Source organism: Eublepharis macularius, chromosome 3 (genome assembly GCF_028583425.1).
Source record: "Eublepharis macularius isolate TG4126 chromosome 3, MPM_Emac_v1.0, whole genome shotgun sequence".
Lineage (NCBI taxonomy): Eukaryota > Metazoa > Chordata > Lepidosauria > Squamata > Eublepharidae > Eublepharis > Eublepharis macularius.
This window is the reverse complement of record NC_072792.1, coordinates 3,928,327-3,952,724: the sequence shown is the minus strand read 5'-3', so window position 1 is coordinate 3,952,724 and position 24,398 is coordinate 3,928,327. Positions and strand designations below refer to the sequence as shown.

The 24,398-nt window shown below is 46.8% G+C and overlaps 1 protein-coding gene across 1 annotated transcript; it reads right to left on the bottom strand.

The window, feature by feature from the left end:
- Window positions 1–7,104: 7,104 nt before the first annotated feature.
- Window positions 7,105–23,133, bottom strand: LOC129326120 (snaclec bothrojaracin subunit alpha-like). The gene is made up of 6 exons (XM_054974264.1): window positions 23,031–23,133; window positions 20,210–20,289; window positions 16,095–16,306; window positions 14,231–14,368; window positions 11,284–11,425; window positions 7,105–7,835 (listed from the first exon to the last, which is right to left on the bottom strand). The coding sequence occupies exons 2-6, from the start codon at window positions 20,262–20,264 to the stop codon at window positions 7,753–7,755; spliced, it is 630 nt and encodes a 209-aa protein (XP_054830239.1). The 5' UTR covers window positions 20,265–20,289; window positions 23,031–23,133; the 3' UTR covers window positions 7,105–7,752.
- Between the last annotated feature and the right edge of the window lie 1,265 nt (window positions 23,134–24,398).

The following is a 24,398-nucleotide window of genomic DNA, read 5'->3' as shown; positions in this document are numbered from 1 at the left end:
TGCTCCTCTCTTCCCTAGCTCCCCAGATGCATTGTGGGAATAATAATAGCAATGATTTTGTTTACCACTCTGAATGGGGGCGTAATCTGTCCAGAAGAACGGTATATAGGCACAGTTGTTGTTGTTGTTGTGTTGTTGTTGTTATCCACTAATAATGCCAGAATAGGAGTGATATACCTTACAATGTGAAGATAACAAGCTAAGCATGGACAAAATCAGGAGGTGGTGCTCAGGATCGCCACATGCTCCACAGTGAACTGTTTGCTGCCCAGAGAGGTGGTTGAGTGCCAAACAATATGTCTGGGGTTTTAACAAGTTGGGTCTGGATTCCCTGGGCCCAGTCCAGGTTCCCCACAGCCAGACAGCAGCTGCAGGGAATGGGTTTTTTAAACTTCCTTCCCAACTGGGCTCAGAATGCTGCTGGGAGGGAGGAAAGGCTCTGTCAGGTCTTGCCAGGTATTTTCCCCAAGCACGTCACGGCACCACTCAGGTGTATGAGTTAAAGTTACTTTATTGAACAGCAATACCAGTACCAAGATAGACAGAATCATTGGCTGAAGTGACTCAAGATAGCAAAGAAAGGTTAATTATAGGACAAAGTCCACACACCCCAGTGGGAAAGAAAGTCCATTAGGATTTTGGCGCGCTGAGCCAGGGAGCCAGGAGAGAGGGGAGGGGGGAAAGGATGAGTTCTGCTCAGTCTCTTAGGAGGTTGGTGCAGTCTAGGCTGGAACTTCAAGGCCACATTCTCAGACCGGCCAGGAAATGGTAACCAAAACACCTGCAAGATAAGCAGCTAGTAACCAGACAGCAAAACAGGTTTCCCTCTGCATATTCTCAGAGGTACACTACACGCTGCAGCCAGAAATTCATAACCCATGGCAGATATGCTGGAGGCGTATCTGACAGGCTCCTCCCTCTCCCCAAACTATTTTCTTGTGCAGAAACAGCATGGGGGGGGACTCATTTCCCTGTTTTTGCTGATTCACATGCACAGAAAACTTCATGTGGAATAGCAAAACTGGGGAAGAACTCCCCCGTCCCTAATACCGTTTCTGCATGGGTGGTGCTACTACTCCGAATGTGGAGTTTGACCCTCAGCTTCTCCCGTTACGTTATTTTCTGGCTTTATATTAAAGTACTCAAGATGAATTACAGATTCACAAATCTAAAAACAGTAGAATAAAACATAAACAGGACAAATAAAAATATCGCCGCAAAACCCAGAAACTCAGGGCCTAGCCGTTAGATGCCTGATCAAACCATTTTGGAAACCTGTACAGAAGGTGGCCTGAGCTGTGTGGAAGATGATTTTCTATGAATGGTCCCCACTGACACATTTGGAAGTGTGAGGAAGGAACACCCACAAAGGAGTATGGGATTGTGTCTTCTGGCCATGCTCCCAGTAGCCGGATTTGATAGGAAATCTGGGGTCATACAAGAGCGCATGTGAGGAGAGAGAGCCCTCTTCTCTACACCATTCTCAACCGCATAGAAGGGCCTATGGGCAGATGGCTCTGTGCCCACCTTCCGCTGAAGGCACGGTGATTGAGGGGCAGGGCCAGTGGGCATGACCTCGCCCTTCTCTACACCGTGTATCACTTCAACAGCCCAGCCATGCAGGCAAGAGAGGATTGTGTGGCGCTTTCCCATGGAATCCCTCCACTCCCCCTAGTCTTACCCCCACTTTTCTGGCCATAGTTACATCACGTTTCTATAGAAAATGAAAGTCCCACAGATATTTCATGTACTGAAGTTATTGTCTGAAGACGATGTGGACAACAGTCTCTTGCAGTTCTCTTTAATGTGTGCAACTGTTGAAAATGACCTGATGCCAATTGAGGCACAGAGGAGACGCTACCTTTGGGTACTGCTGAGGAGCGTAGGAGAGATCTTAGAACTGAAAATCCCACCTCATGGACATTTTTGTTAAATAACACTACAGAAGTGTGGCTTGGAATCCACGGGCCATCAAGTGAGGCCTTGTGGTGTGAACTGGCTCTTCAGAGTGTATTGATGAAACCAGAGGATGTCTGTAGCCTACCATGTGAGAGAGAGCCATTGGAATATTCAAATCGTTGTGTAATCTTCCTATTTTTACTGTTACGGAGTCCCAGACTGACTGGTTGCTGTCCAACATTCTGGCTGCTGGACAGAGAGAGCTCAGTGGTTTGTTTTTTGACCTTTGCAAGACCTTTCTGCAATATTCATTTACAAAGCCGCTTGTCTTAATTTTGCTTATGGTTTCATTACGAGTAACTTTCCATAACCAAAAAACCCACTCTGCAATGAAAAGCTCTAGGTTGCTGAGTTCCAGATGGGAATTCATACGAAACCTTTGAGTTCGGTGCAGGTCCCGCCTCAAATCGTATCTGAGCCTTCAATTCAAGCTCATCGTCCGGCATCCTCTGACCACATTTCAGCCTTGCCCCGAAGTTACTGAATGTTTTGGGTAAATATCTTGGAGACTCTCATCTGAGTTTGGTATGTTTAATGAAATCTGCGTTCCGTTGAATTTGCCGGTTTGGTCTGTCTGGTCCAGCACTTGCCAGAATAAAAGAGGAAGTGTTGTTTTGAAGTTAGGAGAGAGCCTCGCTCTTCTTTGTAAGGAACAGAGACCCAACTTGGGTTCCCGGCAGCCACACAGCAGCTGCGAGGAATGGTTATTAAAATACAGGAGAGCCCGAATGGGCTCAGGACACCATCACAGGAGGAGGAAGGGCTCTTGTTCCCCCCAGCCACCTTCCTGCTCCTCAACAGTGCTGGGGTGGGGGAGAGATCCCCCTGTTTTGGCTGCTTCATATGCGTAGAATACTCCATCTGGAGCAGCAAGAATGCATGAATAGCTTCCCCTGCAACATGCATTTAACTGAAGGCTTCTTCCGTCTCCTGTCACATAGCCTAGACAAGGTTAACTTCCAAACACATCTTTCCTGTCCCTTAGACATATATTTCTACACCTTTGGTACAGGAACTGGTGCCATATTAATCTGGCAGAACAAGATATAGAAAATAAACAAGTTATAGTTCCATTAATTAGACCAAATGGACAAGCTTCTGTTTTTATGGAGCTTGTTTACAGAAAAACAGTTTAGCAGAGTTCACCAATCTTGTGAATTCTGAACCATTGTCTATGTTACATCTGATGAAGAGAGCTGTGGCTCTCGAAAGCTTATGCTACAATAAAGTTGGTTAGCCTTAAAGGTGCTACTGGACTCTTTACTATTGTCTGTGGTAAACTCTCTACGAAGAATTACTGTCAACCAAAAACTTGTTCACTGTAGTTAAGTTGAAATAGCTTCTCTGGTCTAATGGTCACTGGAGTGATCAAATGTGCCTGTGCCGCATCACTCTGGATTGATGGTAGGGACTCACAGAATGCTCTTTAATTAGACAGTGAACTGGTTACTGGGCAGAGTAATGGGCAGCAGAATGGCTGGATACTTTTCTCTTCTTGAGGCAGAAAGGGGGTGCAGGATGGACTCCCCAGGGGGAGAGGATCCCAGGACACGGGGAAGAAGCTCTGTCTCTTCTCTTGCAGCTGCTGCTGACCAAGCAGGCACGAGGCATGCAGGATTAAGTCTTTGCCTTGGGCCACAGGGCTTTTTTTCTGGGGAAAGAGGTGGAGGAACTCAGTGGGTTGCCCTCGGAGAAAATGGTCACATGGCTGGTGGCCCCGCCCCCTGATCTCCAGACAGAGGGGAGTTGAGATTGCCCTCCGTGCCGCTGAGCGGCGCGTAGGGCAATCTCAACTCCCCTCTGTCTGGAGATCAGGGGGTGGGGCCACCAGCCATGTGACCATTTTCAAGAGGTTCCGGAACTCCGTTCCCCCGCGTTCCAGCTGAAAAAAAGCCCTGCTCGGGACTCTATCCTGCCCGTGTGGCGAGGGACGATGGGGAGGAGTCCAAATGCTGGATAATGGTGGACTTCTACACATTGTAACTTCAAGAGATACTAACCTGGCCTAATGAAATATTCTTTAATTAGAATAAATATCAAGTGTCGGGTCAGAGGACTGTGAGGCCGTTTTCACACGGCTTACCGGCCACAGAACATTGTGCTGAGCTCCCAGAATGACAGCATCTTCCTGGAGCAATTTCGCACGAGAACTGCTGTTCTCGCGCAAAATCGCACCAGGAAGATGCTGCCGTTCCAGGAGCTTGGCGTGATGTTCTGTGGCTGGTAAGCAGTGTGAAAACAGCCTATCTAAACACTGAGCACCACTGCAGGAAAATGTCTTTTAGTGCATATTAAATGACAAGATGTAATGCATATGTGCTGGTGTGTTTAAAACCCCCCAAATTCAAGCTATCAATTAATTTTATACTCTTGGCTTTTAGATAGATGATAGATTATATAGTCATTTTAGGATTGCCTGGATTCATTTCCCTTTCCTTTAAGAAAGGATGAATGGAGCCCCTGAATTCCATCCCATCATAAGACATTTCAAGTGGTGTCAGAGCCCTAGACATTTCATGCCTTTCACCAGAAATAAAGATGTTGATCATGTCTTAGCTGAACTGGCTCCGTCAGCACAGTTTGCTTCAAAAGCTTTCAGAATTTTTGTTTTAAAGCAGACAAGCCCCAGAGATCGATAAAATCAAACCATTTGTGTTGCTGTAAGTTTGAAAGGTTTGAAAGGATATTTTTGGAAAAAATGCAGTAGCAGCAAATACATATAATTGAAGATGAGACATGTTGATGTAAGCACAATTGACCTGCAGATTAATCACGCTGCTCTGGGTCATTAGCCATTGGATTAACAAGTCACTTATAAATCTGTGTGGCATATTATCATGGTTTTATCTTGAGATACTCTAAATGACTGTGTTGATGTATAAAGTGCCCTCAAGCTGCAGCTGACTTATGGCAACCCCTGGTGGGGTCTGCAAGTCAAGAGGCCAAGAGAGATGGTTGCCATTGCCTGGCTCTGGGCAGCAACCCAGGCCTTCCTTCGTGGTCTCCCTTCCAAGGCCAATTTTAGCTTCTGAGAGCTGATGAGATTACTGTATGTTTTAATTTCTTTTATGAAAAACCTTGTTTTATTTTGATGAAATAACCGCCTTGTTGCTAGGGCTTATTTGCTGATACAATAAAGACTGTGATGAGGTAATATAAATATTCCAACTTTTGAAGTATCCTAAGTTTGCTTCCCTAGTTTAAACGAGTGAAAAAAATGAGTGCTGGCAAGTAGTTGGGACTAGGTGTCAGACTGTGGCTTGCTAAAAGTTGCAACTCAGCCTGCCTCTTGCAAGAAGACAAAAGTCCTTTGATTTCAAAAGGCTTTACTGGAGATTAACAACCATTAGAGTACACATTCCAAGATACAAGGATCATGGCTGAGCTAGAAATTGTTACGACTGACAGGCAAAAGCAAAGGTACAGAATAGCAGTTCCCCGTGGGCCCCATCCTCCCCCTCAGTTCTCAAAACAATCGGCCCGAGGGTGAGAAAGTGAAAGTTTTTCAAGGGTGTTGGAAAGGCAGATATATGTAGACACAACATTCCTCTTCTCTCTGTAAGCTTTCATGGGACGGCTTGCTACCTGTAAAAGAAACACTTAATATACTGACAGGATTAAAATGGAGTCTCTTTGGCTTAAACACTATCAGAACCTGACACTAGGCAGCTGGGAGCAAAGCCATCCCAGCCATCACAACTGTCATGAGTCAGCCTCAGCCTCAACTGGCCACCTTACCTCTTGCTCCAGAGTCCTCCTCAGAGAACAAGCAGGAAGAGCCAGCAGGGTCTACTCTGGAGCCAGAGCCAGCCATGGAAGAGCCAGCAGGGTCTACTCTGGAGCCAGAGCCAGCCGTGACAGCTGCTGCTCCAAAGGAAACTCAGCAGGAGCAGAGGCTGTTGGAGACAAAGACAAAGACTCCCCCAGAGCAAAAGAGAAACCTGCGTGCCCTGGGCCAGCTGAGAAGAGGAAGAATAAAGCAAAGACAGCTCTGTGGGAGAGGAGAAAAAGTGCTCGTTTGCAGGCACAGCACTGCCTGGGGCTATTAGGCAGAGACAACACCTGCTCCTCGTTAGGACAGTATAAGAGAGAGAAGCCGAAGAAGCCAAGTGTAGGAGCAACTCAGCTTGCTACTCTCTGTGACCAGAGCTCTGCGCCTGGAAGCTCCTGACATGCCCTCACCTTGTGCCCTGCTCTGCTTCTTGATTGATCGGACTCTGACCTCGGCCTGCCTTCCGATTTCCCTTCTGCCTGGCTCCCCTCTCTGACTGATGTATTGGCTCTGACACTTGGCCTGACTTCTGGACTCTCGTTTGCCTTAGCTACAGACTTCCTGGCAACTAACCTTGGGACCATCTGCAGTACCAGTGCGCTACCTGCCTGTCATGGCCAGCTCTGAGCACGACAATAACACCCACTCAGAGCTGGGGAGGGGGGAGACCTAGTTGTACCAGCAAATGATGGTTTTGGTTGATTGTGCTGCCTCTGGCCACAACCTGCCATCACAAAAAAAGTTGTCTACAGTGGGGACTGACACAGTTGCTTGATGTGCTCCCATGCTTCATTCTGGAATCCGATGGGCTGGTGGGTCCTAGGCGACCACCTCCACTGATGACTACCACAGACCAGTTCACCTCTGCCCCTTCACTTTGACACCTTCTATTGCAAAGTTCGATCCTTCAGCCTCTCCTCTCCACAATGTGCAGCAAACAGGATTTGCTTTTGTGCTGCTCTGTGTTTTTCCATCAGATACCACTTGGGAGAAGTTCCCAATGGACTGTGTCCTGCACAGGGATTTTTTTTCAGCTGGAACGCGGGGGAACGGAGTTCCGGAACCTCTTGAAAATGGTCACATGGCTGGTGGCCCCGCCCCCTGATCTCCAGACAGAGGGGAGTTTAGATTGCCCTCCGCGCCGCCGAGCAGTGCAGAGGGCGATCTCAACTCCCCTCTGTCTGGAGATCAGGGGGCGGGGCCACCAGCCATGTGACCGTTTTCTCCCAGGGCAACCCACTGAGTTCCACCACCTCTTTTCCCAGAAAGCAAGCCCTGGTCCTGCATATCCAGACAGCTATTATGTCTAACAAATTAAAGCAATGCATAAGCTACAATTAAGTTAAAAAACTAAAGAGAGTTGTCTGCTGGAGCAGTGTTGTATAATGCATAGCCATTTAATGCACATAACCATAATAACACGTTTGCCTTCAGCTTGGCAGTTGACAAATCTGTGTGTTTTTGTGTGTTCAGTGATAGACCCATGATTTTTCTGTTTGATTTGTTCTTTCATGGTTGCTTGTGTGACTTTTCTTCAAACTACTGATTAAACTACAGAACTTTTTATTTTTTTTCATCCAATAACATTCAATTAACTCTTCATGGATTTATCTGACACTCTAAGAAGAGAGAGTTTTCAGCATTTAAAATGTATGACTCTGGGTCCTGAAATGGAGAACTAAGTAATGTTTTTGTAAGTGATTTGTAATTATTTTAAATTAAAGGTTTCTCATCAATTTTCTTTAAATCCCTGTGGGGTTAAATAGCAAATCAATGCTGTTAAGCATTCAAGCCGGGCCAGGCCTTGTTTTCAGAGAACAGTTTCTAGGGCGCTCTAAACAATGATTCTTTCCATCTGAAGCACATTAGCAAACGGCACTTCTGCATTTTTAACAGATTCTTGATTGTGTTTGTTTTTTGCATGTAGACGAGCAACTAATCACTTGTAGACGATCTGCATTCCAAGGGTAGGAAGGCTGGGGAAATGGAGAGGGCGGCATTCTCTTCCTGGGGCGGGTGGACTACGGCGGGAGGAGGTTGGGTTTGTAACTACAGATGAAGGGCAGCTTCTTGTCGCAGGCTGAGCCGTCCCAGTTGCCCTGGCCTGGAAGAGAGAAAAAGGAAAGCGTGTGAAAGAAAAGCAAAGAACTCTCACAAACATCTTCTCTACCCAGACAGTGTGCAGCACCTTGAAGCCTGGAAGATTCATTGTGACAGAAGCTTTACTTTTAGCTGTCCCCCCCCCCCCAACAGATTAATGCGGGGTTGTCCCTCTGATGAATTTGTGTACTCATATAGACATCTACCGGGAACTCTGGGCCCTTCTTGCAGCAGAGTCCCCCTTAAGCGATTTCTAGGTACGCCACAAGAATTCCTGCACAAGAGATTTCCCCTTACGAGTCCCTGCACTTTTAGCCTCTCTCCACTGCCTTGTTTGTAGTGCTGAAGGAGCGACAAGCAGCGGATGTTCTCTTCAACTGGGCACTGAACTCTGCTTTGAATGCATTTGTATCATTCTGTACCATGCATCTGACGAAGAGAACTTGATTCTCAAAAGCTTATGCTACAATAAAATTGGTTAGTCTTAAAGGTGCTACTGGACTCTTTTTGATTTTGCTACCACAGACTAACACGGCTAACTCCTTTGCATCTTTGACAAACCGGTCAGCCTAATTTGGAATGAGGCCAGAGGTGGTGTGTCAATGACCACTAACCTTCCTTCTTATGCTTTTCCCTTCAGGGTGCAGTTTGCATTCCTAACAAAGAATTAAAATCTTCTCAGCTGGCTGGACTCTAATGATTTTTCAGAATTACAAAATGAAATGAAATCTAAGGACTGTGTTGCCTTCGATTGCCTAGAAAATGACCACAACATACAACTATTTTGGATAGAACAAAAGAGATGGTTTTTTTCTGGGGTTTGGGTAAACTTAGCAAACATTTGACAGAACTAGAGATTGTTCAGCAAGGAGGAGGGTTCTGAACTGGGAGCAGGGAAAGTCCCTTTCCTCCTCTCCCGTGGGCTCTCTTTGCCATGCTCAGGTTCACCCTGGTTTACCACTTGGTTTCTTGGTTCACCACTGAGGTGAGGGAACTAAAAAGGCTTGGGAAATGATTTGAGAGCTGTTGGAGGAAGACTCAAAGACGATGCCTCTGACAGTGGCAAAGAAAACTCTTTTCTGCTCCCCTTCTGTCTGAAGAATCTCATCTAATGCAGTTATTTAAGATGATTTGCAAATAAAATCTCTTTCAATCAGTTTGGCAGGCTGCAGCAGTAGTATAATCAGGTAGCAGCAGGGCTTTTTTCAGCGGGAATGCGGTGGAACGGAGTTCTGGCACCTCTTGAAAATGGTCACATGGCAGATGGCCCCACCCCCTGATCTTCAGACAGAGGGGAGTTTAGATTGCCCTCCGCACCATGCGGCGCAGAGGGCAATCTAAACTCCCCTGTCTGGAGATCAGGGGGCGGGGCCATCAGCCATGTGACCATTTTCGCCGAGGGCAATTTAAACTTTAAAAAATTCCTCCCTTGTTCCAGCTGACCCAGTGACGTCATTGTGCGGTCCTGAGTTCCACCACTGAGTTCCACCACCTCTTTTCCCAGAAAAAAAGCCCTGGGTAGCAGAGATGTCTAAAGCCCTGTCTGGCCATGTTTATCTGGATAGGTTTGGTGGGATCTCCATGGCGGATGTTTTCAAGTTTATGGGAGTAGTGAAGGCCACTTCCTGCCAGTTAGGGCTGGGAAGTGGTTGATTAAGGACTTTGGGAAATGGGCCTGTCAGAGAGCTGTTAATAATCCCGGTCAATGGTGCCCTCAGCTTTTCTCTATATGATTTAAAGGAAGCAAATATTACATTGTTGCTGGGGGGGGGGGGAGATACCCTTTCTTTCCAGTGAATGATCCAGCAAACTACGGGCCAGTCGCTAACATGATGGAGGGGGTTTGGCAAAGCTATGCTGGGTTTTCCTGGATGATACCTGTAATGCTTTCAAGTAAATGGGTGCCTGTGTCTTTAAATGCTTGGTGTGAGATAGGTGAAGAGTGGGGGTGAGAGAGGGATGAGTGAGTGATGTGATTGGTTGATGACAGAGAGGGTGGGCGGGGTGAAGGCAGTTTAGACTGACAGCGCAGGGAGCAAAAGTGTCAGTCAGAAGAAGGCCGGCCGGCTGTGTGCTGCCTGAGTATGTGGAAGTGTTTTATGAGAGAAATATGACCTGCGTGGAACCTGAACTGAGCATGTCTGTGAAAGGACACTCAGTCAGGGGAAGGGAGGCCGGCTGTGGGCTGCCTGAGCAGGTTTCATATTTCTGTGAATGAGAGTCAGAGAAGGAGAGGCCAGCTGTGTGCAGCCTGAGTAACTTTAAGCACGTCTATGAGAAATATTGAGTTAGAGAAAGAGGCTAACTGTGTGTGAAGCCTTAGAAGAGATCTGTGTGAATGAATTTAACTGAAGTAACTTTAAGAACCAAGAACTACTTTTATGAAACCAATACGCTTCTTGAAAAAATGAAAGTTTATTTTGTTTTGCTATATCCCAGAGTAGCTGTCATTGCTATATCCCATTCCTATCCTCCGGGCCACATAGAACCACGAAGGAGCCTGACGCTTGGGCATGTTACTAAAGGGAAAACTTAAATATCTTGGAATATAATATTCCTGGTGGCAGCAAACTACCCAGAGGGTGTTAAGGGAAAGATAAGAGGCAAAATCTACCCTAGAGAAAGTAAGGGTCATAACAATATCTCTGTCCTTGCTCCTGTTCAGCCTGGCTTCAGGGCTGGTTTTTGAATGGACAACATGGCACTGGTAACTCCAGTACACTATCTGCATATGCTGATGGGCAGAGGCTTCACTGATAGTTTTGTTAGATCTGGAAGCAGCATTTGGTAGATTGTGAGATCCTTCTGAATTGCCTGGATCACCAGACGGGCATCAGTGGCATAGTCCTGAGGTGATGTCGATCCTTCTGAGGGAAAACGCAGCAAGTGGTGGGGGGACACATGGAAGAGGCCCACATAGGAGGCGGCTCAAGGCTCTGTCTTCTCCTCTGTCCTAAGATCTATGTGTCTAAGATCTAGAATTATCTAGAGTTCTTGCATTGCACACCATCGGTATATAGATAACCTCAAGCTGTGTATGTACTTCTGACTAAGCCCCTCAGATGTGGCCATCTCAGTTCTGGAGTGTTCTTGGAGGCTGTGACTGAGGGAGAACAAGATGGCGCTGAATCCAGACAATGGCCCTTTTCATACACCTTACTGGCCACGCAAAATCACGCAAAACTCCTGGAATGACGGTGTCTTCCTGGTGCAATTTCCTGTCATGAGTCCAGTTTGTGGCGCAAATTGTGCCACAAACTGGAGTCATGACAGGAAATCGCGCCAGGAAGATGCCGTCGTTCCATTTTAGGTTGCCACAGAGATGCGAACTGCTGTTGTGGCGCTCTGACTTTTGAGAAGTATCTGCGCATGCACACAGATACGTCCGATTTCCCCCCCTCAGGGTTCCACCAGCTGCAGGCCCATCGCTGGCGATTAGAGATGTGCAGTACCTCCAACATTTATATTTAGCTTCAAGCAGATGCGAAGGTTCAGAAGACTGTTGATTGTGTTTCCAACCATATTAAGAAGGGAGTGCAGCGGCCGCTGAATGAAATTTGCCCCAGAACCGTCTGTCCATCTGAGAGAGGACCCCTGCCAGAACACAACGGGAGTGTAAGTTATTTTTATTTTTAAAGAACACAATTTTTAAATTTTTCTCACTGAGAGTCAAGGTAGAATTTGAAAACAAGCACAAGTCCAATACAGAAATGAAACACAGCAGAAACAAAACACAAATAAATTGATATGAGATATTGAATGGCGTGGAAACTCCCAGTAGGAGCACCCAGTAGGTAGTTTAATGGCGGCCCTTTCCATCACTCGGATAGTTCAGATGCGCAGCTTTTCCCAGAGAAGTGCAGAGAAGTCTGTTGCCTGCAGTGAAGTGTGTTGAAACGTGATTGAGTGTGGCTAGGCTAAGACCTGCCAAGGTCCTAAGTAATGCAAAAATCCAAAAAAGAACTATCAGGAGTCAATGAACCTCTATGAAAACGTTAATAAATATTTACTTGTAAAGTGACTATGTGCTCATGCAAAGTGCCAAGAAAATATAAATAAAATATAAATTCATAGAAAAATCATAGAAAAATAGACCTATATACAAAACTGTGAAGCATCCATTCACAAATACATATACAATAATAAATAACCATGAAAACACGTAACAAGTACTAGTCCACCCGACTGGCAGCACGTAAATCTTCACAAACGCCTTCTCTTTAAATTTCCCAAGACCAAGTCAAGGAATGAAGCTCCACTGAAGACATGAAAAAGCAGGTGAGAAAGACTATACATGTGGATAAAGTTCATACATCTGTATTCTTCTCATACAGAAACAAAGCATGGAACTAGAGATGAAGACAGTCCAAGCCCATCTGTGCCCTGCCCAAACTGGGGCCAGCTTGCTTTTCAGTTTTCGTCCCAAGACTTCCTCAGGGGCAAGGAACCAACCCACACTTCATTTATGTAATTACAAATTTACTCAAACTCATCTCTGAGGAGCGGCGTCACGTGTAAGTCAAATTTAAGAGGCCCCAGAGCAATACCAGAAAATTGGCAAATTAGTAATTTTACATTTTTTTAAAAAAAATAGAGGCCTCTTATAAGCTAAGGCCCCTAAGCTGTAGTTTGCTTAGCCTGTGTGTGCATAAATCCAGCCCTGGTGCTGAAATTTCCTTGAATCCACTACCCAGCCTTGTTCTTGGTGCACAGAGACTTTTAAATTAGACTTATAGAAAAGTTCTGTTTCAACGTACAAGTCTGATAAAACTTTACTGACCCAATATGATATGTTTCATGAGCATGCTGTAATTTTAGGTGGAAAATTCAAACGTTCCTAAAGCAAAATCTGCAGGAGTTTTGAGAAGATCAACAAAGTCTGGAGATGTCATGGACTGCTCACATGCTCAGCAAACCGTGGATGCAGGATGCTCAACAGCAGAGCATCATGGTTGCTTTAGACTGTTCTTGCTTTGGGCAGCGGGTTGGACTAGGTGGCCTGTAAGGCCCCTTCCAGCTCTACGATTCTATGATTCCCAGCTGTGTGCACAAGGGAACGTGCAACATGGTAGCAGGAGGGGGAAATGACATTTTAAATACATGTGCAGCCTGTCAGACAGAGCCCTATTGCCAAGAGCAGAGATAGGGAAGGTGCTGCACACCCCAGGTCAGAATGTGAGTTGTGTGTGGGTTAGGCTGCTAACAGACTTGGGCCGTTTTCACACTGCTTACCGGCCACGGAACATCACGCCAAGCTCCTGGAACGACAGCGTCTTTCTGGTGCGAGAGTTGGCGCGATGGTCCTTGGCTGGTAAGCAGTGTGAAAATGGTCTCCTGTCTTTTTATAAGAGGTTTTGAATGGGCAGCTGAAGCTTTTCATGGCATGAAGATAAATCACATCCTATTAAGCTTCTGTTAAAAAGCCAGGACACCTTTTTACAGACAGTTGGCAAACACAGCTGAGGTGGTGGCAGCAGGGGATTCTCTGCCTTTCCTCAAAGCAAGATCTTGGGAAGGTACAGAACTTCATTCCACACGGTAATCAGCATAAATGAGAAAGCTACCAGAACGTTTAGTGCGGGATTAGACCCTGGGACCAAACTTGCTATTGCTGCTACAAAAAGCATTGGGAAAAGGTCAAATTGAGAGATAGGGTGGGGATCTATTTTTCTCTTTGAGCAACTTGAATTTTCTATTTCCCTTGCTCATGGTTCCCCATTGAGCCTATGGGCACTTTTATAGTTTGGAGAACAGGCAGGGGGCACCACCAAGAAATGGCTGCCCTGGTAAACAGAACCAACCACAAAAGGGGTTTTATAGGATGCAGTTCCAAAATCTTGGGGGGTTCCAAGCCAAGCATCCTCTCAAGCTCTTTCTTGATAGGAGCTCATGGAAGACACAAAGGTGACGGCGCCTTCTGAAGAAAGCCAAGATGGGCCTTTTACTTTAGGTAAGAGATGCTTTGGGGAAGAAGTACATGGCATGGGAGTAACAGAAAACACATTGGTGGGCATCGTGGTCCCAGTGGGCATCACATTGGGGATCCCTGCTCTGGGCCACACCCAGGAGCTCAAAGTCTCCCACCACGTCACCATTGCTGCAGCCCAACAGCCTGTTGCCCAAGCGCTAGAGGCCTCGGTGGGCTTGGCGAACTGCTGGTCCTACAGGGCTGGCACTGACTGCAGGAAGACCCTGCAATGATAGGATGGGGGAATCCTTCCTGAGGCCACACCATTGTGCATGGAGGTGGTCTGAGAAGTGCTGAAGGTATATATGCAGCTTTCAGTATTACAGTTTTAACTGGCAGTATAACTGCAACGTTTTTTTGGTGGGGGGGGTGAAAACAAAATGGGTATGCAATCTGCTGAGCAAAGAGTGCAGGGCATTGGCTGAACTTGCCTTCTGGTGGCTTCCTCCGGTCCAGAACTGGGCTGTTCGATGTCCCTGGTAAGTGGCCAGGCTGACGAGGAAATTGTTGTGATCTGCACTTGAAATGCTGGTCAGGTGCCCTCCATTGGCTGCACCTTGGCAAGCCCTCTGGAAAATAAAGTTAGAGGTGGTTGAAGAGCCAAAACAGGGAATCGGCAGGGGAGGGAGAAGGAAGAGACATGGCATCACAGCGCCGTCTCGGACTGGATACGTTGTAGAGTTTTTTTCTGACTAGAGATCACAGTGGCGTAAAAGAAACGGATGTGCATTCACGTCATCTCAGATCTGCCTCTCTCCAGTCCAGCGGTGGAGGCAGGGCACATCAGAAAGCAGAGAAATAATTTGTTGCTGTTCTGCTCTTCACTGTGTCCACTCTAAAGCAAATATTTTTGCAAACACCTACAGGATCCCTGCCACTAATTCTAAAACATCTGATGGTTTGCTTTGCAAGTTGCAGCCAACACAGAGGAATGCTGGATAATTTTTATTTGAACAGTTTGCACATGATCTCAGTTTTGTCAAGCAAGTCAGCTGGACGTGTGTACTTTCAGACTGCTTTCCTGTTGTGGTATATTTTTTGTATGCACCACAACGGAACAGTCTGCATTCCCCCTCAGATGTTTGTGCGTGTTGTTTAGCCTCAGGGCCCTGCTCAGTTACCTGGAATTGCAGGCTGCGTGAGCTGCCATGCCTTGTCCTGATCCTGAAGCCAGACACTCCCCTCCCTGTATCTCCTTGCTAATTAGTGGGGTCCTTGTTCCTGGCTTGCGTGCAGAAGGGAACTTCACCCCATGGCTTTATCCAGTCTTTTGCTACTTCTCTTCTCTGCAGTTGGACGAACGTTCTTTATATACGTAAAACTTTCACAGTATCGCCATAACCCACCTTGAATACAGTTTTGGAGAAACGCATCTTAAAAATCGATCCAAATAAATTTCATGGTGAGCGTCTTAAAGGTAGGAGGTGCCCCTTCCCTGGTTTTCTTTAATAGGAAAAGAAGGCCATCTGTTTGGATGGGGAATAATTTGGGCATGCCTATCCTCACTGTGCTTGGCCAGGGCTGCTCCCACCCCAAAACATTTCCTGTTAAAGAAAAAAAATCAACATACAAAACAAGTTGCCTCTGCATAACTAGGCTCCTTCCTTCCTTCCTTCCTTCGTTCTGTATGTTCTAAAAGTGTGCAACTCCATGGTAAAGACAGCTCTGGTCAATTTCATTTCAAGTCCCAAGTGACACTATTAATGCAACTAATACATTAATAGTGCAATCCTAAACAGAGTTTGAAGTCAATGGGCTTAAAAGGGTGTAACTCTGCTAAGGATTGTACTGAAATTAACAGAAGTTCTCTCACCCGCTAAAACCCTGGGCTATAGTGGGGTCAACTGAGCAAGGCTTTCTTGGTCCTGGGGGATGCACCTTTAGGGCATAAGCAAAGGGAAGAGGACTGGCTATGAGGAGGAGAAGAGGAGAAGGAAGAATGCTGCTAACTACATACGGCCTAACTTAGCAGCTTTTAAAAGAGGCATTCCATGATGACGTGGGGCAGACTATTCAAGCATGTGTCATTTGTGGCTTCCTGGCCACTGTGCAAATTCAGTATGGCTTGCGGGCAAATCTCCAAGACAATTCAAAGGGAGGCTCAGCAACTGAACATTTTGAACAAATGTTAAATTTGAATATTGATTATGATTCTTGCATCTCTTCCTGGTTTCCAACAGTGGACCCAAGTAGGGAGATGTTAGAGACATTGAGGCAAAAAGGGAAAGGAACAAAGAAAGGCAGCAAGGAGGATATCCCCCCCCCCCCGCCGCCGCCGCCGCCCCCGGCCCGTACCTCTGCTCTTTCCCAAGACATCTGGTCCGGGACATACATGTAGCATTGGCCCATGTAACTGAACCAGCCATCACGGCAGCCTCCTTGGCAAAAGGATGCCAGCTGTACTGGAGGAAAAGCAGGCTGAGGCGGGGCTTGTGTGGTGGCAGGAGGAGGGCTGTTATTGCCAAAAAGGTTTCCAAACAAGAACCGAGCTTTACGTTGGTTGGCCCCTGAAAGATCATAAAACACACACACAAGTCAGACTGACACTGAACAAAGCTTATATCAAACATTTGTATGTCTTCTTAAATTATATAAACATCTTCTATACCAAGCAGGAAACCAAATTAAAGAACTTCTTGGAGAATGTCAATGAACCCAGAATGGCCCAGTTTTTCATTGCATGCCCGCACTTGAATGTTAACTGTGATGAGAAACCAATAAACTGTCTCAGCCAATCAGTGTAAGCAGTCGGCCCAGCCTCTGCCATCTTTAATAGCCATTTTAACATGGCTACTTGTGATATTAAAAATCACCAGGCCTCTGAATTTAAAATGGCAGCTTGTATTGCAGCCAGAGGACCTCCAGCTAACAGTTGCTGAGTCCCGCCTGGGAGATCCAGGCATGAATGGAATGCCGTGTAGGAATACGGAGTGATCAGTGGTGACTGGATTTGCAGTCTTCCCAGCCCCTAAGGAATCCAGTGCAACAAAGGTCTCACAGAGTCATCCCCACTTAGCACATTCCTTTCCCTCCTCCCATGATGAGATCTTTGTCCTTGACTGAGGAGTTACAGTTCGTTTCTGGGCAGGTACATTCCCCCAACTAAATTCATCAGCTCCGGTGGACTTCGTTAACAAACTGTCCCTTTGTGCAGCGCTAGAACAAATTTTGCATTTGCTTTCACACACCCCAGCAGGTAATCAAGGTAATCAAAGGTAATCAAACCTTTTGTCAACCCCAGGAACTGGCCGTTGGAGCCTTTGTTTTAACAGCTAGGTGGGCCACCCCACCTCAGGGCACATTTTACTCTATAAGAGTAGTGTCTTGGCCCATTCAAATTGCGCACGCTTCCTGGCTGCTCCCTTAGGGTCACTTCCCTAAGCCTCTCCCTCTCTCTGTACATGCTTACCAGATCCAAAGTGCTGTTCCCTTGAGGTCTGCCCTAAGCCTCTTGCTCTCCTGGCGGAGAACACTGGTGTCTGAAGCGCTCCCTCCGTGGACCCCCTGTTCTCTGGACAGGTAATTATTGCCTCGCAAACCCTCAAATCTATCCCACCTTCACCACTGATTTCCTAGGCTTCTTGTGTGTTTGTGTGTGTATGCAGTTGCCCCTTGAATAAAAAATTACCCTTTAATTAAGAACACTGGCGTTGTGTGTGTATATCCTTGGGAAAGGATTCTGTAAATTATTGGCGAATAGATTCCACGGTTACTGGCCTCTCACATAGTTGTCTTCCTTGCTTGTTAATCCCCCCTCATTCTATTTACTTGCAAGGAGACCAATTCAGGTAACATCAGATCTGCCATTAGCAATCTGTGGATCAGAACAGGTGAGGCCAAAAAGAAAAACATCACAGATCTCCGTCTATGTGTACAAGGTAATGCGTGTGTGTGCATGTATGCACACACTCATGTACACACAGCCCTGATTTGCATTGGGTCCACACAGGTAGATGTCCAGTGGAGTGCCAAGGGGCCCGGTTCTGGATTCAGTGTTTTTCAATATTTTTATAAATGATCTGTACAAGGGTGTGAAGGGATTCCTCATTACATTTGTAGACTACACCAAACTGGGAGGAGTAGCAAACATCCTTGAAGACAGAGATAGAATTCTATGAGATCTGAACACACTGGAAAAGTGGACGGATTTGAATAAGAGGCAATTTAACATGGTCAAGTGCCAGGTTCTGCACCTGGGTAACAAAAATGCAAAGTACGCGTACTGGATGAAGGATACATTTCTGGGTAGCAGTGTGTGTGAACAAGATTTTGGGATACGGGGTGGATGGGAAGCTAAATATGAGCAGTCAGTGTGATGCAGCAGCAAAAAAGGTGGACACAATCTCAGGGTGTTTTAACAAAGGCATAGCATCCAAATCACAGGACGTCATTGTCCCACTATATACTGCATTAGTCAGGCCCCACCTGGAGTATTGTATGCAGTTCTGGAGGCCTCATTTCAAAAAGGATGAGGATAAATAGCAGCAGGTGCCAAGGAGAACAGCTAGGATGATCAGGGGGCAGGAGAGCAAGGCCTACAAGGAAAGACGGACAAATCTGGGAATGTTCTGTTTGGAGAAGAGGAGAATGAGGGGAGACATGATTGCTCTCTTTAAGTATTGAAAAGGCTGTCACTTAAGAGGAGGAAGGGAGCTGTTCCTGTTGGCAACAGAAGATAGGACTCAAAGCAATGGGTTTAAACTACAGGAGGGAAGGGACCAGCTGGACGTTAGGAAAAACTTCTTCATGTTAAGAGTAATTCAGCAGTGGAATCAGCTGCCTAGGGCTGTGGTGGGGTCTCCCTTACTGGCAGTCTTCAAGGAGCAGCTGGATGAACACTTTTGCGGGATGCTTCAGGCTGTACCTGCATAGGGCAGGGGTTGGACTAGATGGTCTGTGAGGTCTCTTCCAACTCTAGGATTCTCGGAGGGTTTAACCCTTCAACCCCACTCAGTTTTGCTACTCAGAACTAGCTTTGCATGACATTATCAGTGTTCTAAATGAAACTATAAAACCTATCTTTTATCCTTTTAATATCAACCAACAGTAGCGTCATGGATCTGGTTTCAGTTAACCGAACTAAGTAGGGGTTGAAGAGGCTAACCGCCCTTCGCCCTTCGCCCTTCCCATGGGGCCCCAATCTGAATCCCAGCTGTGCACATGCAACTGATCTTTTATGGACAGAAATCCCATTCTTCATTATGTCACTTTCAGCCCTCAAAGCTGCCCGTGCTCACCCAAGTCTAAGGTGGACTTTGAGTACAAAGACAGGCATCTTAAAAGCCATAGTTTGATGTTTTTGAAGCAGCAATCAGCTTCAAATAACCATCTAAAATAAATAATCATGGGGACAAAACAGGCAGGAGTAACCAACGGCCAGCCAGTCTGTGATGTGGCGGAAGGGGGCCCCTGACTCCACTTCAGGTACGGATTCCTCCCCAAAGTCACTCTGTGCATGGTCTCTGCACAGGTCCATTGGATTAATGTCTGCATGCATAATGTGTACCATGCAGCTAGTGTTGAGGGAGCCAGTGTGCATTTGGTGGGCGCAGAGGTGGCCTCAAAGGAGAGGCTTGGAGCCAAAACCTGTCACCTTGATGACCGCCCCCCCCCCACAACATACTGATCACCTGCCAAAGATATTTAATTGTGGTTTCCTCCCTTGCCAGGTCTCATTTCCTGACAGTTTGCAAAAGAAGTCCAAATACATGCGGGTGGGGGAGGTCCTTAGGACTGGCTTATATGTCAAGGAGCCACGGCTCCTGGCTGATTCCAAAAGACATCTTAAAAGCCACAGTTAGATGTTTTTGTAGCAGCAATTCGCTTCTAAAATAAACAGTCATGGGGACAAAACAGGCAGGAGCAGCCAATAGCCAGCCAGTCCGTGGGGTGGCAGAAGGGGGCCCCTGACTCCACTTCAGGTACGGATTCCTCCCTACACGTGGGAAAGCATGCACATCCTCACCCCACAGCATCGTCCCTTGGCCAGTTCATATTTATCCTTCTGTGGCACATTCTCATGCCAATGCACGCTTGACGAACTGCATGACAGGGATCTTCACGCACATGCATCCTTTGTTGTGCCACTGTGCCAGCACACAACATGCCTGCACTATTTAAAGCCACTACGGATTGATGTGAGCTGGCCCCCTTGCCCTTTCTAGAAGGGCTGTGCTACCGAGAGAGAGAGAGAGAGAGAGAGAGAGAGAGAGAGAGGATGCAAGAGCCTAACAAATAGATTATTTCAGACCCACATGTACACTTTGGTTTCCATTTAGTCTCAAACTGACATGCCAGCCAGGGTCGGGGCATCTCAAAGCTCGTCAACTATGCTGCCCTCTTTCGAGTCCCCGGGGGAGCCCACAAAGCCTAGATATTCTGAGGAGGTGAGACTGAAATTGTTTACTCACCGCCAAGTCTAGGGAGAAGCACTGCTGCCAGGAAGAAAAACAGAAGTAGCTTCATTGTTCAGAATAAACGGCACGTTCACCTAAAAGCAATAAAAGCCACCAATATCCATCTCCGAAAATAAAACACACATTTTCATTTGCTTTGGATATTCCTTGATGCTTAACTTGTATCTTCTGATGTTTTCAAAGTAGCTACCATTACTAACAAACTAAAACAGAGGCCAAATTTCCTGGATCTGCCTTATCTCTCACATAACATGAGCTTCCAAAACCAAAATTTATGAACTTGCAAATCAAGGATCGTGTATAGTTAGACCCAGGGCTTTTTTTCTGGGAAAAGAGGTGGTGGAACTCAGTGAGTTGCCCTTGGAGAAAATGGTCACATGCCTGGTGGCCCCGCCCCCTGATCTCCAGGCAGAGGGGAGTTGAGATGGCCCTCCGCGCCGCTTGGCAATCTCAACTCCCCTCTGTCTGGAGATCAGGGGGCGGAGCCACCAGCCATGTGACCATTTTCAAGAGATTCCGGAACTCCGTTCCACTGTATTCCAGCTGAAAAAAAGCCCTGGTTAGACCTCACATTGCCAGACAGCAGCTGCACAGAGGCCATGTCAATGTGTCTGTTACAATCCTTAGGTTGCCAGCTCTGGGTTGGGAAATTCCTGGAGATTTGAAGCAGGGTGGGGTTTGGGGAGGGGGAAGGCGAGGGAGCTCAGCAGGTTTGTGATTCCATACAGACCCCTCTCGGAAGCTGCCATTTTCTCCCAGGTACTTGATCTCGGGAGTCTAGAGATCAGTCGCAATTCCTGGAAAACTCTAGGCCCCATTCGAAGGTTGGCCACCCAATATGCTTTTGTGCAATTGCCTCTTATCCAGACAGTACTCGGGCCCAGAGGATCCTTTCCTTTGACCTGCTTTGCAGATTGGCCACCCGATCCTACATTCTGATCCAAGTAAATATATTTCAGTTCCTGGATTCCATCTTAGCAGTACCCACAGCAGGGTGTGGGGTGTGTGCATGAGGGGAGCGGGCTGGTTAACCGGGCAGGAAAGGCACTTGGACCAGTCTCCTGAGACTGCCTAAAAGACTTTGGAGTTTTGCCTTTAAGACTATACCAGAGGGGCCTGCAACAAAGTATTATGGATTGTGTGGGGTGATGGGGGGAGGGGACGCTGAGCCGGATCTTGCAATAGTCGTGGCTGCCCTCGAGAGTGGTGGCAGTCATGATGTTGCGGTGGGGCAAGGTAGTTCCCCTTGTCTTTGCTTCCCCCCTACACAAAAGATCCTACTCTGTCTCTTTCTTCCCCCCTCCCCCCAAACAACCTACTCTTCCCCCTCCCTCCAAAACAGCACTTCCCTTCCCACTCTCTATGGCAATAACATTCCTCCCTCCCTGGCAAATACCACCTTTACCCTTTCCCAGGGCTTTTTTTCAGCAGGAACACGGTGGAACGGAGTTCCGGAACCTCTTGAAAAGGGTCACATGGCTGGTAGCCCCGCCCCCTGATCTCCAGACAGAGGGGAGTTTAGATAGTCCTCTGTGCCAGCAGTGCAGAGGGCAATCTAAACTCCCCTCTGTCTGGAGATCAGGGGGTGGAGCCACCGGCCATGTGACCATTTTCTCAGAGGGCAACCCACTGAGTTCTGCCACCTCTTTTCCCAGAAAAAAAGCCCTGCTCTTTCCTCCTCCCCACTCAAGCACCCGTTGCTTTCTCCCATCCTCCAAAACAGCATTATTCTCTCCCCCACCTGCCAGTATCCTTACACTCCCCCCTCCCTAGCAAACTGTCTTCCTTCCCCACCCTCCCAAAGACCCCTTATTCCTTTCCTACCTTTCCTCTGGGTGTCCAGCAGAGGTCCATCTGGCCCAGTGCTGGTTGGGCACAATGGGCCTCTGTGTGCCCCAGCGCTGTCATTCTTCTCCACCTGCTGGACCCTCCACGTGTCCCAGAGTGGTGGTGGATGGGTGAGCAGAGCAGGTCAAGCCATTCTGCGGCATCTGGGCTCTTCGCTTAGGCCAGCCATGCTCTCTCCCAGCTAGGATGGCAAGAACATGCCAATGCCTCCTGGGCCTCCTGAGGCTGTTCTAGTGTTCACTTTAAGGGCAGGCAGGTAAGTGGTGCCTGTGCACACAGCAAGCACACCGTTGTTGGGGGGGGGGGGGAAATGAGCCCCCCCAGTGCATTTACATTTTTAAATTTTTTGTGCAACTCTGGGGGGTTCCTGAACTCTGGGCATGTCCTGAAGTGGCCCCAATCTTCAGATATCAGCATCCGCACTGGTTGGGGCCACTTCAGAAATATATAATGTGGGTTTTACAGTTGAGCAAGCAAAACTTGCTTATCACAACTGGCTGGTTGGATTTTAGGCATTGGCCTGAGGAATGTAGTGCAGGGAGTTGAGGGGTGGGCTCCTTGCATGACCTTAAATGGGGCATCTTCCTAAGGGGCTCCGGGGCCAAGGGTCACCTCTGGGACTGATGTGTTGACCAAGCTCCCATAAGGTGGCTAATCAGGCAGGAACAGCCACTTCCACTTCTTGCCCTAAGACGAGGTCTCATTTCATAGTTGTCCCAAACAGGCAAGCTATAAGGTGCAGCTGTTGCTCCCAGCCAATGCTGTGCCATACGGAGAAACCCATAATCGTTAAGGCTGTGAGCTGATTTCTCCCATTCCAGTCTGCCTGCATTGTCCTTCTCTTGCGGCCCTTCTAGCTGGCCGCTGCGCCTGGAACAACATTTGGTTGAAAGCAAATTCCAAATTCTGCAAAGAGCAATGTCCTAAGAAAATCGGGGGGGGGATGTGTATGCATAATTTTAAATACCTGTTTGCCGTCGTTCTCTTTTCCTGCCTTCTTTTCACGTTGGGAGCAAGCAACAATGAATAGCCGCGGAGGTACTTATAGCTCCTGCTCTGATGATTTTGCGTCAGGAAGCCAGCTTCAATGTTTGGTGTGCCTCCTTTTTTTTTTCTAAACAAAAGAGGGCAGGACTCTGTTGATTTACTGTTGAATCCTAAATCCTTTTTACACACACATAACCTGTATCTTTTAAATCACAGAGCAAGAGCACAGAGAACTGGTGTTCTTCATATCTGAGAATTAACTCTCTGTTAAAATGGGCATCAACATGACAAAACCAGAAGCAGCCGGTCTGCCTAATTTTACATTTTTCTCCTACTGATATCTGATCCAGAGGCTTTTGTTATAAATGGAAAGATTTCTATTTCTATCAATTAACAATGAAGCAGAAGCACACACTCCATTGGGGTTACCAGCCTCCAGGTGAGGCCTGCAGATCGCCCCGAATTACAGCTGATTTCCATGTTAGAGAGATCAATTCCGCTGGAGAAAATAGATGTTTTAGAGGGTGAATTCTATGGCATTATACCCTGCTGACCACCCTCCTATCCAAATCTCCAGGAATTTACCAACCTGGAGCTGGCAACCCCACAATATTATCACTTCCATTATAGAACAGAAATTTGCGGAGAAGAATTTTAATGTAAATGAGCCTCTTATCTTCACACCCAAAGACATTAGAAACCAAGCCTCAGGTTTATTGAAAATTGGAGAGTCCTGGAAGTTTAAAAAGTTTTATATGGGATATCTACTTCATTTTTAAAAAATCTATATATCAAGTGAAGATCATTGTGTGAGTGCAGTCTACAGCCTGCTAACCATTTGAATCATACCACACAGTACAAGAGGTGAAATTGGTCTAGTGTTTTTAAAAAAATATTTCTAGGGCATAGCCGTTGCTAACACTAAAGACGTTTTTTCCTCCCTACTTTCTCTTTTTGCATTTTAGACAAGAGCATCAGGAGCATTTTTATATTGGTTTTTAATGTGTGGGTGTGCTTGTTGAACATAAATATCGTACAATTGACAGGCTGGAAGACTGGACTAAAACAAATAAAATGAATTTCAACAGAGATAAATGCAAAGTTCTGCATTTAGGAAGGAAAAATCAAATGCGTAATTATAGGATGGGGGAGACTTGTCTTGGCAGTAGTATGTGCGAAAAGGGTCTAGAGGTCCTAGTAGACCATACACTGAAGATAAGTCAGCAGTGTGACGGGGGAGCTAAAAAGGCAAATGCAATTTTGCTGTATCAATGGAAGCATCATGTCCAGATCACGCAAAGCGGTGGTATCGCTCTACTCTGCTCTGGTTAGACCTCAGCTAGAGTAT